Source organism: Carlito syrichta, unplaced genomic scaffold (genome assembly GCF_000164805.1).
Source record: "Carlito syrichta isolate Samal-C Ts95f unplaced genomic scaffold, Tarsius_syrichta-2.0.1 Scaffold316502, whole genome shotgun sequence".
NCBI lineage: Eukaryota > Metazoa > Chordata > Mammalia > Primates > Tarsiidae > Carlito > Carlito syrichta.
The window spans coordinates 271,538-288,419 of NW_007260598.1; the positions used below are offsets into that span (position 1 = coordinate 271,538).

The 16,882-nt window shown below is 37.1% G+C and overlaps 1 protein-coding gene across 4 annotated transcripts in view; it reads left to right on the forward strand.

Moving 5' to 3' along the window:
* Positions 1–310: 310 nt before the first annotated feature.
* Positions 311–16,882, forward strand: part of FNBP1L (formin binding protein 1 like) — a 48,952-nt gene continuing 32,380 nt past the window's right edge. For 2 of the 4 annotated variants that reach the window (XM_008074602.1, XM_008074605.1), the window contains exons 1-4: positions 311–423; positions 13,447–13,500; positions 14,753–14,900; positions 15,652–15,714. In XM_008074602.1, coding sequence (XP_008072793.1) covers positions 14,835–14,900; positions 15,652–15,714 — 129 coding nt within the window. In that variant the 5' untranslated portion in view covers positions 311–423; positions 13,447–13,500; positions 14,753–14,834. Of the gene's footprint in view, positions 424–13,446; positions 13,501–14,752; positions 14,901–15,651; positions 15,715–16,882 lie in introns of those variants that run through there. The other 2 variants (XM_008074603.1, XM_008074604.1) reach the window with 1 other exon arrangement.

Here is a 16,882-nt window from a genome sequence, read left to right on the forward strand (position 1 = left end):
TCCGAGTTTGGGACCATTTTCTGGAGGACATAATGCCTGAATGAAATTCAAAGGGAGAATAAGACTTAACTGCAAATGGTGACCCGTGGAGAGTGTTGCAAGCAGGGAAGCATGTGGGTAAAAGCATTCAGCCATCAAGTAGCAGGAGTTCTGCTCAGGAACTTACTTCTAGGTCTTAGAGTGTGAGGTAGGTAGAGACCGGCAGAAGAGCCTAGGTTTCTCCTTTTAAACTTTGTTGCTGAAGCTGTTTAAAGTATATGCGAATCAAATTTAGACTTCTAAAATGCATTTTTGTTTTCTTTTTTAGGATCAGTTCGACAGCTTAGACAAGCATACACAATGGGGAATTGACTTCTTGGAAAGATATGCCAAATTTGTTAAAGAGAGGATAGAAATTGAACAGAACTACGCGAAACAATTGAGGTAAGTTAAATTTTTTTCAGTTCTTAGAAATGAAGTTGCGTGTTTAAAAAGTTGAATATTAGATAAATGTGGCATTCCAGAGGTTAAATTCTATAGCTTTTATTTTTTTCTTTTGAGTCAGTGTCTCACTGTATCACCCAGACTGGAATGCAATGGCACAATCACAGCTCACTGCAGCCTTAACCTCCTGAGCTCAAGTGATCCTCCAGCCTCAGCCTCCTCAGTAGCTGGGACTACAGGTGCATGTCACTATGCCTGGCTAATTTTTTTATTTTTTTAAATTTTTTTGGATAGAGACAAGGTCTTGCTGTGTTGCCCAGGCTAGTCTCAAATTCCTGGGCTCAAGCATTCCTCTCATCTTGGCCTCCCTCATGCCTGTGCATGAGCCAAAAAAAAAAAAATCTAAATAGGCATGCATGACTGGAAGTTCAGGCACATTTTGATTCAGAGGTCAAAAACCTTCAAGTCCTATCACTTGGCTCTGCTCCCTCTTGTTGCCTTTGGTCTCAGGCTCAATTTACCAGTATCTTCTCTATTCCTTGAACTCTAGATTTGATGTCTCCACATCCTGGAGAATGATGGTCTTCTCTATTATTCGTGTGGGGAACAAGAAAGGGCAGGTAGGGAGAGGAGGAAAGAGATTAAAGAGGGGAAAAGGGAATGAAAGGAAGGGAGAGTGTAATCCTGAAATAGTCTTCTTTTCTTCAGACATCCTGGCAGATGGTCTGTTTTGTCCTTCTGACTGTGGTTAGGTTATATGTTTATCCTGAACAATTCATTAAAATGGTAGTATTGACTTATAGCTGATGATGGGGGAAGGATAGTTACTCAAAATACTTTTAAGGTAGTGGTCCCAGAAGGAAAGAGGGGATATTTGAGTTGTAAGCTGCCTATGTCCCCTGCAGTCCAACTGACTGGGTGTAGGGTTGAAATAGAGTAGACTATTTATAATATATTTATAAGAATATACTTATTATGATGATGATATTTATACAAATAGTGGCATTATCCTAATTTCTTAATCTGTCTCCTTTTTTAAAAAAACAAGTTATTTTCCATATTCGAACAGGGAGCCTATTGGTGTATTAATAATAACAGTGATGATATGTCACTATCTAAAACTTATAGTCTAGGAAACTTACCCCTCTATAATCTAGAAGCATGAAAGGGCTTTTGAGAGATTAAAATAGCAGTTACACAAATCTACTCGTGTGGACAGTTACAAATTTCTCTCATTTAATTTTTAATTTGATCTCAATTTTAGCACATTAAGCTGTCTGGTTTCCAAGTTTTCCAGTAGAAGTGAGAAGAAGGAATGTTACGGACAATACAGTGATGGCAATGCAAAGTGATAAACAATAAAGGAAAAGGTTGAAAAATGACCAAGACAGATGCATTTTAATATAGGAGTGTCTTAGTTTGTTTTGTGTTGCTATAACAATACCTGAGACTGGATAATTTATAAAGAAAAGTAGTTTATTTAGCTCATAGTTCTGCAGGCTGCGAAGTTCAAGACCATGGCCCTGGCTTCTGGCAGTGGCTTTCATGCTGTGCTATGACATGGTGGAGGAGGTCAAAGGGGAAGCAGGTGCATGGGAAGAGAGAAAACCAAGGACATCCTGGCTTTATAACAGCACACTTCTGTTCCCTCAAAAATGAATTCAGTCTAAGCAGAGGGAAAGCTCACTCATTACCAAAACAGCGGCATAAAGCCACCACCCAGGAGGGCAGAGCACTTAATATCCAGACACTTCCCACCATGGATTTTGGTGGGGACAAACCAACCATATCCAAACCATAGCAAGGAGTGAGTAGTGCTGTCTACTTCTGCGGCCTCATGGGTTTCACTATATTATAACAGAATAAGAAAATGATTATTGGTGAAAATGAGCCTCAAGAAAAGAATTATTCAGATTATTTTAAAGAAGGTAGGGAATTTAACAGTGTATCTCAAAATAAAAGTCTGTCTTTTAATCCAGCATTTTCATTTCTAAATTTTCCTGCAGAAAAACACAAGTGTGCAAATATGTATACACAAAACTTTGCATAAAAATATTGATTGCAGCCTAAAGGTGCCTGTCTGTAGAAGAATGATGAAAAATACTCTGTATATGCCACTTGAAAAAAATCCGGTGTATCAGCATATTTAAATTTGAAAGGCTAGTCAGTATATCAGTGTAAAAGTCAAGTTGCAAAACTAAATGTACAGTAAGATCTCCTTATTGCTTATTTGAGTGTTTGTATATAATATGTATACAATTTTGTATGTATTCTGAAGAGATCTGGAAGGATATACCTCCAATTGTTTTATGGTGTTTACCCCTATGGAATGGTAGTGGGGGTGATAAGGGAAGAAACTTTTTATTTCATACTCTTGAATTGTTGAAGTCTTTTCAATGATTGCACAGTACTTTTGTCATATAAAACACTTGCTCTTTTAAAAAAATTTTTTTTAGATTCAAGGTGTCCATGTGTAGGTTTGTTACATAGGTTTATTGTATAATGATGAGGTTTGGGCTTCTGTTGAACCCATCACCCAGGTGGTAGGCCTGGTACCCATTGGGTGGTTCTTTAACCCTCACTCCCCATCTTCCCTTTCCCCTTTAGGAGTTCCTCAGTGTTGACTGTTCCCATGTGTGTGCTTGTGTGCACATAGTGTTTAGCTCCTGCTTACTGGGGAGAACATGTGGTATTCAGTTTCTGTTACTGTGATAATTTGCTCAGGATGATGGTCTCTGACTGTATCCATGTTGCCGCAAAGGACATGATTTGGCTGTTCTTTGTGGGTGTATAGTATTCCATAGTGTATATGTATGGCATTTTCCTTATTCAGTCCACTGTTGATGGACACCTAGCTTAGTTTCATGTTTTTACTGTTGTGGATAGTGTCGCAGCAAACATGCACATGCAGGTGTCTTTTTGGTAGAGTGATTTGTGCTTCTTTGGATATATACTAGTAGTAGGATTGCTGAGTTGAATGATAACTCTATTTTTAGTTCTTTGAGAAATCTCCAAACTGCTTTCCACAGGGTTTTAGCTAGCTTACATTCCCAGCAACAGTGTATGAGTTTCCTTTTCACTGCAACCTTGCCAACATCTGTTTGGTTTTTTTTGACTTTTTAATAAAAGCCATTCTTACTAGTGTGAGGTGGTATCTCCTAATGATTTTGATTTGCATTTCTCTGATGATTAGTGATGTTGAACATTTTTTCATGTTTTTGGCCACCTTTATGTCTTCCTTTGAAAGGTAAACACTTATTCTTAATCAAAGAAGATGGTGCACTTCAGAGAATCCTATCACAAATTATAAAATACAAGTTGAATATTTGTAAGATAGACTTCTTGTAATATTTAACTGTCCAGGATGACTCAGACCTCAAAGATTTCAGCTAGATTACTCTAGCTAAGTTTTCACTAGAGTAACTGGACCCATCAAATCAAATGGCAGATTTGTTGGCCTTTCTGTCTATTCTGAGATGATAATCATCATTACAGTTTTCACTTACATGCAGAAAAGGAATTTGAGTATCACTTCATTGAAGCAAAGATGGGTAGAATTACATGACATGGAAACAAGAATTTTGTATTAAGAAAGTGGGTTTTATTATGCACAGATGCTTTAAAGCAGCTATTTGCGTCTTTTAAGGAGTATAGTACACTGAAGAAATTTGGCACTTTTCCATTCTGGCGATGACTCTCAATGTTAGTGACTCTCACAAGGGCAAAACTGTTGGATAGTTGGGGTATGAGGAATTAGGAAGAGTCTGGAGGAGGAATGTTTAATTTGAAACTATCTACTCTTTCCCCTCCCCCTGCATTGGGATTTACTGCTTGGGACCCAATACTTAGTAAATGATTGGATTATCAGCTGTTGTTTTTGTGTTTGTGTGCTGTATGTGTTTTGTCCAAAGGGAACAGATTTGTCTTGCTTATTTCCTCTTCCTTAATGGGAAATTCTTTTGGTTAACTCCCCTATTTTTTGCTACTGCAGGGGACACTTTCTTTCATAGTGAGGCAGCACTTTTTTTCCTCCTAAATAATGACTGTGTTAAGGGCGTCAGATATTTACATTTTAAATGTATTGCAAGAATAAAAATTTTCCATTAGTCTTTGATATCCCCAGATTGTTTTCTTCTTTTATCTTCTGGTCTTGTGTTTTGATGACTTTGGTTTAACTTTATTTAGGTGTTTGGTATTGGTTTGGAAATGGGAATAAATAGAAAATAAGGCATCTAATCAGGTTTGAAGACAGTTATAGACAATTGAATTTTGTCTTGATGCTAAGTGTTCACTTATTTGATTTTTGATTGATGCTAAATGATGACTTCAAATCATCTGGTGGAATGTGTTTTGTCTGCAAAGATATAAACATCTGAAATTGGCCATTCTTATTAATAATAGTATAATAATAATAGTCTTTGTATAACAGATATTAATAACTACCATTTCTAAGTAAAAAAAAGAAGCCCTATTTATATGATAGGTGTGTATCACTTTATTTTTTTTTTCTAGTAAAGGAATTATAGTATTAAGTTCTATCCCAGAAACATTACTATATGAAATAACACACCCCAGTCTCTACCCCAGAGTATACACATTTTTGATTCAGATGTGGCAGTGTAGTATATTGGAAGAAGTAGACTGGAAGAAAGGAGCCTACACACTACTCTTACCTTAGCCAGAGCAGAAATCTCTCAGAATTACTTTTGGCCGGAAACTATATTATATGCATTTTTGTACCCATGCCAAGCCATTTTGTTTGCCCATTCATCTGTTAATGCACCTTTTGGCTATTGTGAATAATGCTGTCAAGAACTTGGGGAATAAATACCTGTTTGAGTTCCTGCTTTCAGTTTCTTTGGGTATATACATAGACGAGAAATTGCTGGATCATATAGTAATTCTGTGATCTTTTTTGGGGGGGTAAGAATTGCCATACTGTTTTTCACAGTGGCTGAAAGCTTTTACAGTCTCACCAGCAGTGCACAAAGGTTCCAATTTGTTCACATCCTTTCCAGTACTATTATCATTTGTTGTTTTGCTGGTAGCCATCCTAATGCATATGAGATGATATCTCATTATGGTTCTGATTTGCAATTTTCTAATGATTAGTGATCTTTTCATATGCTTATTGATCATTTGTAAATCTTTGGAGAAATATCTATTCAGATCCTTTTTAAAATTGGGTTATTTGTTTTTTGTTGTTGAGTTTTAGGAGTTCTTTATATATTCAGGATATTAAACCCTTGTCAGATATACAGGGGCAAGGGTACCTTAAAAATCTGAAACTTATTTATAAAAAAATGTGTATTTATTCTTACATATTTAAACTTAAGTCACCTTCAAAATACTCTCTGATGTAATACAGCTATTGAGATGCTTTTTCACTGCTCAAGAGAGTTTTGGAACTCGTCAATTCTTATGCCTTTTAGTGCTTCTGCCATTTTTTGTTTCACCTCTTCCACGTTGGCAAAACATTTCCCTTGGAGGACTTTTTCATTCTGGGAAACAAAAAAAGTCACTGGGGGTGAGGCTGGATGAATGGGGAGGGTGGGGCAAGGAGGTCTTGCTGTTTTGGGTCAAACACTGCTGAACACTCATCATGGCGTGGGCAGGTGTGTTGTCATGGTGGAAGAATCAGTAACCTGTTTGCCACAATTCAAGACATTTCTTCCACAGATTTTTTTTTATTTTTATTTTTTTGAGTCAGAATCTCAATCTGTTGCCCAGGCTGTAATGCAGCGGCACACTCATACCACCATAGCCTCGACCTGCTGGGCTCAGGCAATCTTTCCACTTCAGCCTTCCAAGCTGGAATTACAGGCTTGCTCCACCACATCCAGCTAGTTTTTGGATTTATTATAGAGACGAGTATCACCATGTTGCCCAGGCTGGTCTTAAACCCTTGGGCTCAGGTAATCCTCTCTCCTCCACCTCCCAAAGTGCTGGGATTACAGGCATGAGCCACTGTGCCTGGCTCTTCCACAAATCTTGATGCAACCTTCTCAAAACTTCCTGATAAAAATTTAGGTTTTTATCAGGAGGAACAAATGCTAAGTGTACTACAAGGGCCCTGCTCTCCAAAAGGTAAATCTGGGTTTTTTGGGGTCCCCCTCATATGATTTGCAAATTTGTTCTCCCATTCTAAAGATTGCCTTTTCACTCTGTTGATTCTGTACTTTGCACTGAAGTTTTAAATTGTCATGTGACCCGCCTGGGCAACTCGACGAGTCCTCATCTCTACAATAAATCAAAAAAATTAGCTGGGTGTGGTAGCGCACACATGTAGTTCCAGCTCCTTGGAAGGCTGAGGTGGAAGGATTGCCAGAGCCCAGCAGGTCGAGGCTGCAGTGACCAAGAGTGGCCACTGCACTCCAGTCTGGATGACAGAGTGAGACTCCAACTCAAAAAAAATTGTGATGTGGTCCAATTTATCTATTTTTTTCCTATGTTTTTGATGTCATTCCCAAGAAATCCACTGTCATGGAGCCTTTCTCCTATGCCTAATTCTAAAAGTTTCATAGTTTTAGGTCTCTGATGCATTTTGAGTTAATTTTTGTATGTGGTGTGAGGTGATGGTCCGACTTCATCCTTTGCATACGGATCTCTTTTGTGTTTAACTTCCCACTGTATGAGAGAAGATTCTTGGCTGTAAGTGATGGAAACCCCAGGCTGAGCTAATTAGGCATAATGGTACACTTACTGACAAGATAAATTTACTGACTTTTAATTTTTTATTGAGTTAAAGGAGTTGAACAATCAAGCTGCTAGAAAACTTAGGCTACAGCTAGGTCACAGAAAAAATAAAGATAGTATCTGAAACACAGCCTTTGTCTTTTTTTTTCCTTCTTCTTTTGATGGGTTAGTGGCTTTATTCTTTTAATGCAGACTGGTTGGAAACAGAGGCACTAACAGTGCCAGTTCTACATCTCAGAAATTCTGTTCTCAGACTGGCCTGAAAGCTGTGTCAAGTCCAAAGTCTTAAAAATTCCAGAAAGGGAACTCTTTGGCCCAGCTAGAGTCATTGTATCTCTTAACTAAGCCTACAAATAGGTCCGTTTGTATTAATCTGGCAGCTCTTAAGTAAGTTAAGAAAAAGTACTAGTCAGTCTCAGGTCTCTAATATTACCCTTTGTCAAAAGAAGTAGTATGATTTTTATCCCATTTTGTAAATAAGTAGGATATTGATCACCTGTTAACAATAATTGGAATTCAACCTTACAAATGTTGAAAGGTTGAAAATGTAAAGAGGTGATTCTCAGCCTTTCAAGATTTGTGAGATATTTTATATTCCAGCATTTAACTGCAAAATGTAGCTTTAATAAAAGTGAATTAAAGTTTTAAGAAATCATTTGGAGTATTTTGTGATTTTTCACTAAAATCTAAAGATGACTGTAAACATGACAAAACTAGAATGGATAAAAAAGTAGATTAAAAATTTAAATATATGTTAAGTAGGGTGATATATTTAATACCATATATGTGTACTAGTATGTATATTAGTATAATATGTATACTAATATGCTTTAATCTTTGAAAATGCACATTAAATTTAAAAGTTTTTTTCAGACCACTGAAGGAACAAACTTTATTTCTTTGTATCCAGAGTTCATGCTCCCAAGGTCCTTAGAAAACGTGACTGAAACATCTCCCCACCACAACAAAATACCACCATATCTATGAGATCGGTTATAATTTCTGCAGTGTGTACTGTGTGTATAATAAAGCCTTCGGTTTCAGTCATCTTTTGATTTATAATATTCTACAAAAACATGTCTTACGTGTAGACTGCTGTCATAATTGGTAACTTGGATAATCTGAGGATTTAGAAGAGAAGAGAAAGTTCTGAAAAAGAATAGCCTAGAGGAAATGACATTTAAGGGCAGATTTCTTGAAAGAGATGAATTGTATAAAATATTTTTAGTTTAGAAACAATCTGAATGCTTTACACTTACATATTTAAGATAAACCAGTTTGAGATTTATTTGCACTAATAAGCATATTATGTTAAAACTGCAATGCAGGGATTTGTGGGACTTAACCATTCACTCCTTGGTATAACTTTTTGTTGATTTAGACTGTTTTCTCTCCCTCCCTCCCTTCCTTTCTTTCTTTTCTTTCTTTTCTTTTTTTTGGTCAGAGGCTCACTCTGTTGCCCAGGCTGGACTTCGGTGTTGTGATCATGACTCACTGCAGCCTTGACCTCCTGGGCTCAGGTGATCCTTCCGCCTCAGACTCTTGAGTAACTGGGACTATAGGCACATGGCACCATGTGCAACTAATTTTTTAAAATTTTTTTGTGGAAATGAGGTCTTGTTGTATTGCCCAAGCTGGTCTAGAACTCCTGGGCTCAAGCGATCCTCCAACTTTGGCCTCCCAAAATGCTGAGATTATAGGTGTGAACCACCATGTCTGGCCCTCTGTTCTTTTCTTTTTTTTTTTTTGAGTTGGAGTCTCACTCTGTTCCAAAGACTGGAGTGCAGTGGCCACTCCTGGCCACCGCAGCCTCGACCTGCTGAGCTCTAGCGATCCTTCCACCTCAGCCTTCCAAGTAGCCGGAATTACAGGCATGCGCTACCACGCCCGGCTAATTTTTTGATTTATTGTAAAGATGAGGTCTTGCTGCCCAGGCAGGTCTCAAGCCCACGGGCTCAGGCAGTCCACTCACCTCAGCCTCCCAAAGGCGCAGGATTACAGGCTGAGCCACTGAGCCCGGCTTTGTTCTTTTCTTTTAAGAGACAGGGTCTCACTCTGTTGCTCTGGCTGCTACATAACTCACCCAGCCTCAAACTTCTGGGCTCCATTGATCCTTCCATCTCAGCCTCCCGAGTAGCAAGGTCTAAATATTTTAGACTTTGTGGGCCATATGTCATGACTACTCAACTTTGCTGTCTTTCAACTCTGTTGTTGTCATGCAAAAAGAGAGTGTGGTGTATGCCAGTAAAACTCTATCTACAAAAATAGGCGGTGGGCCATGGTTTCTTTACCTCTAGTCTTCTGGCTGTTCATCCTGACTGTTCTCAACTTATCTTCCTTCCCTGATAAATGTGTATTCCTCCAGTGTCTTTTGCCACCTTTCATTTCACCCTTCTTGAGTAGCCTTGGTCACAAATCTTACTTTAACTATCTCAGGTGTCTGGAAGCAGTTTTGAGGTGGGTTTTGGCTTTCCCTGTTACCAGCTGTGTGACCATGGGCAAGTTCCTTAATGTGGCTTAGTGCTGTAAAGTAGTGTTAATGATAACCTGTGTGCAGTTGTAAGCACAGTACTACATATAAAGAGTCCAGCATTAAGACTGACAAACGATGCATGACTGATGAGTGGTAGCTCCAGTGGTTTCTGCTATTGTCCTCACACATGTTGACTCACATCTGGATCTGGATTCCAGAAATTTTTTTCGAGTTCCAGTTTTTACTACATACCTCTGTTGGGTGTTTTTACTTAGCTGTTCTATAGTGTCAGTTAAGAAGCATTCAGCTGCAAGTCTGAATCTTCTTACATAACAAGCAGTTTGGAAGCGGGACATTAGAGCTCAGGGATGTCGGGACATCTTCATGAATCTCTTCTCTTCCCCATCACAGTTGCAAAATATTGCATAGCCTCAAGCATCCACATTTGTATCTAAAACAGCAAAAAAGGGGACAGAAGAAGGGGCTTGGTGTATTTTTTCTTTGTATTATAAAAATTTTCATTTAAAAAGAGTTAATTAGGAAATAGAATCTGTAAGACTTTAACATGTTTAAGGTGGGAGAAACTTGATAAAAGAGGAGGATGATTGCTAGCTTTTTGACTTAAATGTCTAGACTCTAGGTGGATGGTGGTGCCATTAATGTGAGAAAAGAATAAAGTTTATAAAATAAGATAACTTACATGTTAGACCTGTTGAACAGAGGTACCTGACGGCAGGTGGACTGCCTACCCAACTGCTATTGCTCCTCCTAGAACAGCTTGGGGCATAATTCATATACCATAAAGTTTACCCTTTCCAAGTAGACAACTCTGTGTTTTTTAGTGCATTCACAGAGCGAGCTATGCAGCCATAACCACAATAGATTGCAGAACATATTCATCACCCCCAAAAGAAAACCCCATACCCATTAGCAGTCATTTCCTCCTCCTCTGTACGCTGGCAGCCATTACTGTTTTCTGCCTCTGTGAATTTGCCTGTTCTGATTACCTCTTCTATTCATCATCCTTTCCCTGTCTTCCTTTCTGATTCGCTTTTAGAAAGGACTGTCAGTCATGCACAATGACTAGTTTTCTAGCCATGACTCATCCCTTTCTGCCAATCTAGTACCTGAAATAATTAATTTGTACCACACAGTAGCTTTATTGATATCTGGGTGAATTAATAAATTAATTCATTGACAGCTATGAGTTTGGATAGTGTTTTGGGTAACCAGGATTAAGAACCACAGGTTAAGAGTATTTCTTTCAGCTCTTACAGCTGGCTTAGAAAGGTTTCTGCTTAGTGTCTCTTTACCTTTTCAACCTCACTGCTTGCCATTCTCTGGCTTATGTTTGTTGCTCCAGCAGCATTGAACCCACTCATGGTTTTTCCTAAGTGCTGTGAGGTTTTTCTTACTTCTTTCTCGTACTCATTGGTCTCCCTATTTAGATTCCCCTCAGTGCTTTCCAGTTGCCCCATTCCTGTTCACTTCTTTAGACTCAGTCAGGGAATCAAACATTTAAATCCACCCCCAAAGGCCCTCTACAGAGCCCTCTGTTGTTCTTACCACATTGTGTTATATAAAATATCTATGTATTTTATTTCTCTAGACCAACGATTTCTGAACTTTTTATTGCTCACCTGTGAGAAACGCTTGAGCATATACCTATAAAGTTATTTATAAATTATGTGCATGTACTAGTGTAGTATTAAATATTAATAAAGCTTTTGATAACAAAATATACAAATGTAAGGCCTAATGTTTTCATCCTGTGCCGTACTTTATAACCAGTGATGACTATGGGTTCCTTGATGGCAGGAACTCAATAAATGTTGATCTGAGCTCTTTTCTCAATGTCTTGCCTGATCTTTATCCACCTCTCATTGGTTGTTAGGTCTTCCTTTTCTTTTTATATCTTTATCATAACTTTTCTCATACTGTATATTATAATAATTGGCAAATGCTTGTCTTCTTGTCTTCTTTCAGTCTTCTTTCAGTAGCTTGTCTTCTTTCTCATGTCTCTTGAGCATGAGTACTCTTTCTGATGCTCCCAGTAGCTTGTGCAATGCCTGGCTAGCATGTAGTTGATGATTGTTTGTAGGATGAATAAACTGAATTGAATTGATTAAGTGGAATGAGTTGATATTAATCTGAAAATAATTAAGACAGTGATTCTTTTATAGTATTTATTTGAAAGATAGCAGGGTCTTTTATTTTTAGAATGCTTATGGTTTAATGCAGTGCATTTCAAATTATTTGTGATGGTAGACCAGTTTCTTTCTAGTTTCCAATCCATTATGTACTGATGGTTTTGTAAAATATAATAAAAAACTAGAAAAATGATATAGAAAGGGATACAAAATATAAGTCCCAATTTTTTGTTATGAGATTCGGCAGACATAAAGTAGCTCTCAATTTCTGTGCTTATCTCATGGACTGGTAACAGTCTGTGGACCTTTGCTGGTCCGTGTACCATACTTTTGAGACTCATGATATAAAGTATCATGATATAAAGCACTTTATGTCATTCAGTTCTCTTAACTGTGTGGGGTAGATACCGTTGGCACAGAGAAGCTAAGTAAATTGTCCAAGTTCACATAGCTTTTATGCAAAACAGTCAGGATTCAAACCCAGGTAGTCTAGTCTGACTCCAAAGTTCATGTGCTAGTCCACTTATTTCAAAAAGATGAAATATGGTTGTAGTCTAGCTTAAGAATGGTAAGAACAGATATGGATGTGGGCAAAGGCAGTTACAAGTCAGAATGTAATTCATTTGCCTAGAGAAGAGAAGGTTAAGGGGTCACATAATGATTTGCGTACACAAGTAGAGTTATGGAGGATGGTGGCCAACTTTCGCTCTTTAGCTCTTTCATAAGTCAGCATCTGCTTACATTTGACTTTAGTTAGTATTAAAATCCCTGATTTGCAAAACAGGAGTATTTCTTGAAATGTGTCTTTTTGCCACAATTTTACATACTGAGTATAGTTGTCCCTGAGGGGGATTCATTTCAGGACCCCTGTGGATACCAAAATCTGAGGATGCGAAGTCCCTGATATAAGGTGACATAGTATTTGCACGTAACTTATGCACATTCTCCAGTGTACTTTAAATTATCTCTATATAATACAATGTAAATGCTATATAAATAGTTGTTATACTGTATTTCTTAATGTGTATTGTTTTTAGTGTTGTAATTGTTACTTGTTCATTTGTTTATTTGAACATTTTCCACCCACAGTTGGTTGAATTTGTGGATGCAGGACTCTTGGATACAGAGGGCCAACTGTATTTTGTTTCTCCTACTTTTCCTTTCACCTCTTTTCTTATTTGGTAGCATAATCAACCAAAGTGTTAGGATTATACTCATAAAAACAGAAATAGCCTATAGGTTATTTCTATAAGTATCCATATTTTAAGAACAAAATGTGGCCAGGCACAATGACTCATTCCTGTGATCCCAGCACTATGGGAGGCCAAGGCAAGAGGATTGCTTGAGCCCAGAAGTTTGAGATCAGCCTGGGCAACATAGCACAACCTTGTCTCTCCAAACAATAAACAAATTAGCTGGGTGTTAGAGGCTGAGGCAGAAGGATTGCCTGAGCCCAAGAGGTCAAGGCTGTGATGAGCTGTCATTGTGCCACTGCACTCCAGCCTGGGAGTGAACTGAATGAGACCCCAACTTCACCCCCAACCCCCCAAAAATGGATCAAAACGTAAATAATGATCATACATGATGATGTTAATAAAATAGAGGATCATATTTCTGTCTTGTTTTATATCATGAAATTAGAAACAATATTTCAATTTCAACAATAGTAATTTTAATAAAATTTAAAAAATTTTCTTTCTGTAGAAATCTGGTTAAGAAGTACTGTCCCAAACGTTCATCCAAAGATGAAGAGCCAAGGTAAATTATAGACCTGTTTATTTTTGCATATTACAATATTTTAAAATACTTATTATTTAGTAAAATAAATACACCATTTGCTTTTTAATAAAGATTTTTTAAAATTTATTTTAATTTTAAAAATCACTGTTTATGAAAGAGGGAATTACTGTTTATCTTTTACAAGGATAAATACTTTAGTAGGTTTAATCAATAGTGTTCTAGAATAATTAAAGTGTGAATTTCCAAGTAAGTGTAGACTAATACTCCACTTGAGTGATTTAGTCTAGAGAAGAAAAGGGTATTTTTCGTATTTTATTTTGTAGTTGTCAGCTATTAGATTTTTGCTTTTACTCTTACAGGTAGTAAAACAATTTGGCTGGTTGGTTTAAATGGATCATGAAAAGGACTGAGATTTTTTAGGGTAATTTTTGAACCCTGAATAAAAGGTTGGAAATTGCCTATGAGCTTTTGGCAACTGTAAACAGGAATACATGGATGACTGTAAAAGGCAGAATCACAAACTGACTAGACTTAAACAAATGAACAAGGAACTTTGTAATTGTTAGTGGCTCAGGTTCTCAGGCTTAGTGTTAATGCAGTCCTATATCTGAGCTGTCAGTCTCCAGCTGTAGGAGTGTCCAAGTGTGTTCATAGTAGATATGTACATTTTAATACAGTGATTCTCTTTGTTTCTCTCCTTCCCTCCACACACATTTTTACCCTTATTTTTGACCCTTCTACCCCCCTTGGTGCCAACCATAATGGTGCTTCACTTCCATTCAGCATGTGGGCAGGCATACAGGCAGCTGTGTCCAGAGCTGATAGCAAAGTTGTTCTGTAGATCAGCCATCGAGATGCATGTGAGTGGTATGATTGGCAGGTTCTGTCCTCGAGAGCAAGCACTTCATCTCTGCAACAGGTTCAGCTGCCAAGCCTAGGAATCCAACCAAGTTCATTCCCAAGCTCAGGCCAGTCATTTGGCAACTTGAGCGATTCCAGTATGCCAAAAGAGCCTGCAGGTAGTATTTTTATTACTTTTTGATTCCAAATACCCTTTACTAATAAAGTAGACTACTTGAAGATTTGCAAACGTGTACAACTTGAGATAAATGAAACATTCTTTTCATGTGAAAGATAATTTAGAACTAGTAGCTGAGATTTAGGTTGAGTATGTTAAAATTGTCAAGTGTTAGGCTCAATCCATACCTCACTGAAAATATTCATAATGAAAATAAAAATGTCTCACCATTTTAAAATGTGTTTTTGCCAGGTTTACCTCGTGTATAGCCTTTTTTAACATCCTTAATGAGTTAAATGACTATGCAGGACAGCGGGAAGTAGTAGCCGAAGAGATGGCACACAGAGTATATGGTGAATTGATGAGATATGCTCATGACCTGAAAACAGAGAGAAAAATGGTAATTCTTATCATTTTTATCCAGTTTACAGTAGTACAGAAATACTTTCACAGAAAGTTACTTTGTTTAAAAAAAAAATGTGTGTTCACTGTTTCACTGAATTTCTTCTAGCTGAAAATCACTACAAGATACTCTTGCTAATTTATGATCTTTTTGAATTTAAGACCAGGGTTTGGCAAACTACAGCTTGTGGGCCAAACCCAACTTACTGCCTGTTTTTGTTTTCTAGTTTCCACAGCTAAGAATGGTTTTTCCATTTTTAGATGGTTGAAAAAAATCAAAAGAATATTTCATGACATGTTATAGTTACATGAAATTTACCTTTTAGTATCTGTAAATAAGGTTTTAACTGCAACAGACCCATACTCACCAAACTCACTGATGTACATACTGCCTGTGGCTGGTTTTGAGTTGACAGAGACAGCGTGGCTTGCAAAGCCTGAAATAGTTATCAGCTGACTCTTTATGGAAAATATCTATCAACCCCTATTCAAGATAATCATTATTTTTCTAGACAGCATTTCTGTTTTAATGGTTATATTTAAAGAATTAAAATAATGTTCTATAAAATACATTTTGGAGAGTTTTGCTTTACTTTCTTTAGAGTATTGAGAAAGTTGTATACTTAGTACCTTGAAAAAAAGAAAGTAAAAAGCCTTTTTGGTACTTTAGACTTTATTTAGTGTTTAAATGTAATTATTTTTGTTTGTTTTGTTTTATTCTATTTTTTGGTGGTGATTATAATCTTTAGCATCTCCAAGAAGGACGGAAAGCTCAACAATACCTTGACATGTGCTGGAAGCAGATGGATAATGTGAGTTACGATGTTTTCAGGGTTAGCATAGCATTTTGTGGACTCCCTACATTCAGTTATGCTTTACATCTATTTGAGCTTAATGTTTCTGAATGTATTATTCATAATTTGACATTGGTTTTGTTGCCTAAGGTCAATAAAGTGCAGATGGGAGAGGTGAGGTCATTTTGTCAATTTTCTTTTTATTGTGTATAATTCTATATTAACACAGACTCTGCTGTCCTCACATCTTTGTGAACATCTAGGGAGATTCCTTTTGACTTTACAGTAGTTATCTGTAAAGTATTAATAGAGGGTAGAAGACTATTTGAGACTGAGAGAACCGGGATTCTCTTTCTACCTTTCTCTTAGCACATGGTTTCTCTTTACTTCACTATTAGCATATGAAAAATGAAGAGAGTGGGCCAGATTATATGAAATGTTTCTTCCAGTTCAGTAATTCTATAGCATTGTAAATGCTCCTGATATTGGCCTGCTAGTCAGCGACCATCCCACTGTAGGAAATAAAATACTCTGTGGTGCAAAATTTTAAAAGCACAATAATTATTTACTTAAAAATTTTTCCTAAGGTTATTGCTAATGTGGTTTTTCTTAAATGGTCTGGTATACGTTAATTTGAAAAACAAGATGTCTGTATGGAACACTGCGGTCACTTTTACTTGTGTTGCTCTATAATGTACCATGGGATGAATTTAAAAAAAAAAAAGAAAGAAAAAGAAATGCTCTATTAGATGATGTTCTGTAGTATGAGATACTAGTTTTGAACCCTCAGGTTATCAAGTAGTTTCCTCTTCACCAGCATATTTCTTTTGTGGATACTGTGTTCCTTGGAAATTATGCAGAAGGGAGTTTCTCGTGTTAAATTAATCAAGTTAATATGAGGTTGTTACAAAAAAGGACTTTGAGATTAAAAATCTCATGCATATTTCACTATTTTCAGCCTGTTTTCTTTCCCTTTCAAAAAAATAATCAAAGCTTAGATTAAATTTCTACTGTATAAATGCCATTGATGTCAGTTCTAATCACCAGTGCTGGTTAAGAATTCTTAGGCTGTTTTCTTCCTTTTTTTTTTTTTTTTAAGTGGGGGGGAGTCTCACTCTGTTGCCCAGGCAGCTTCAAATTCCTGGGCTCAAGCAATCCTCCCACCTCAGCCTCCAGTGTAACTGGG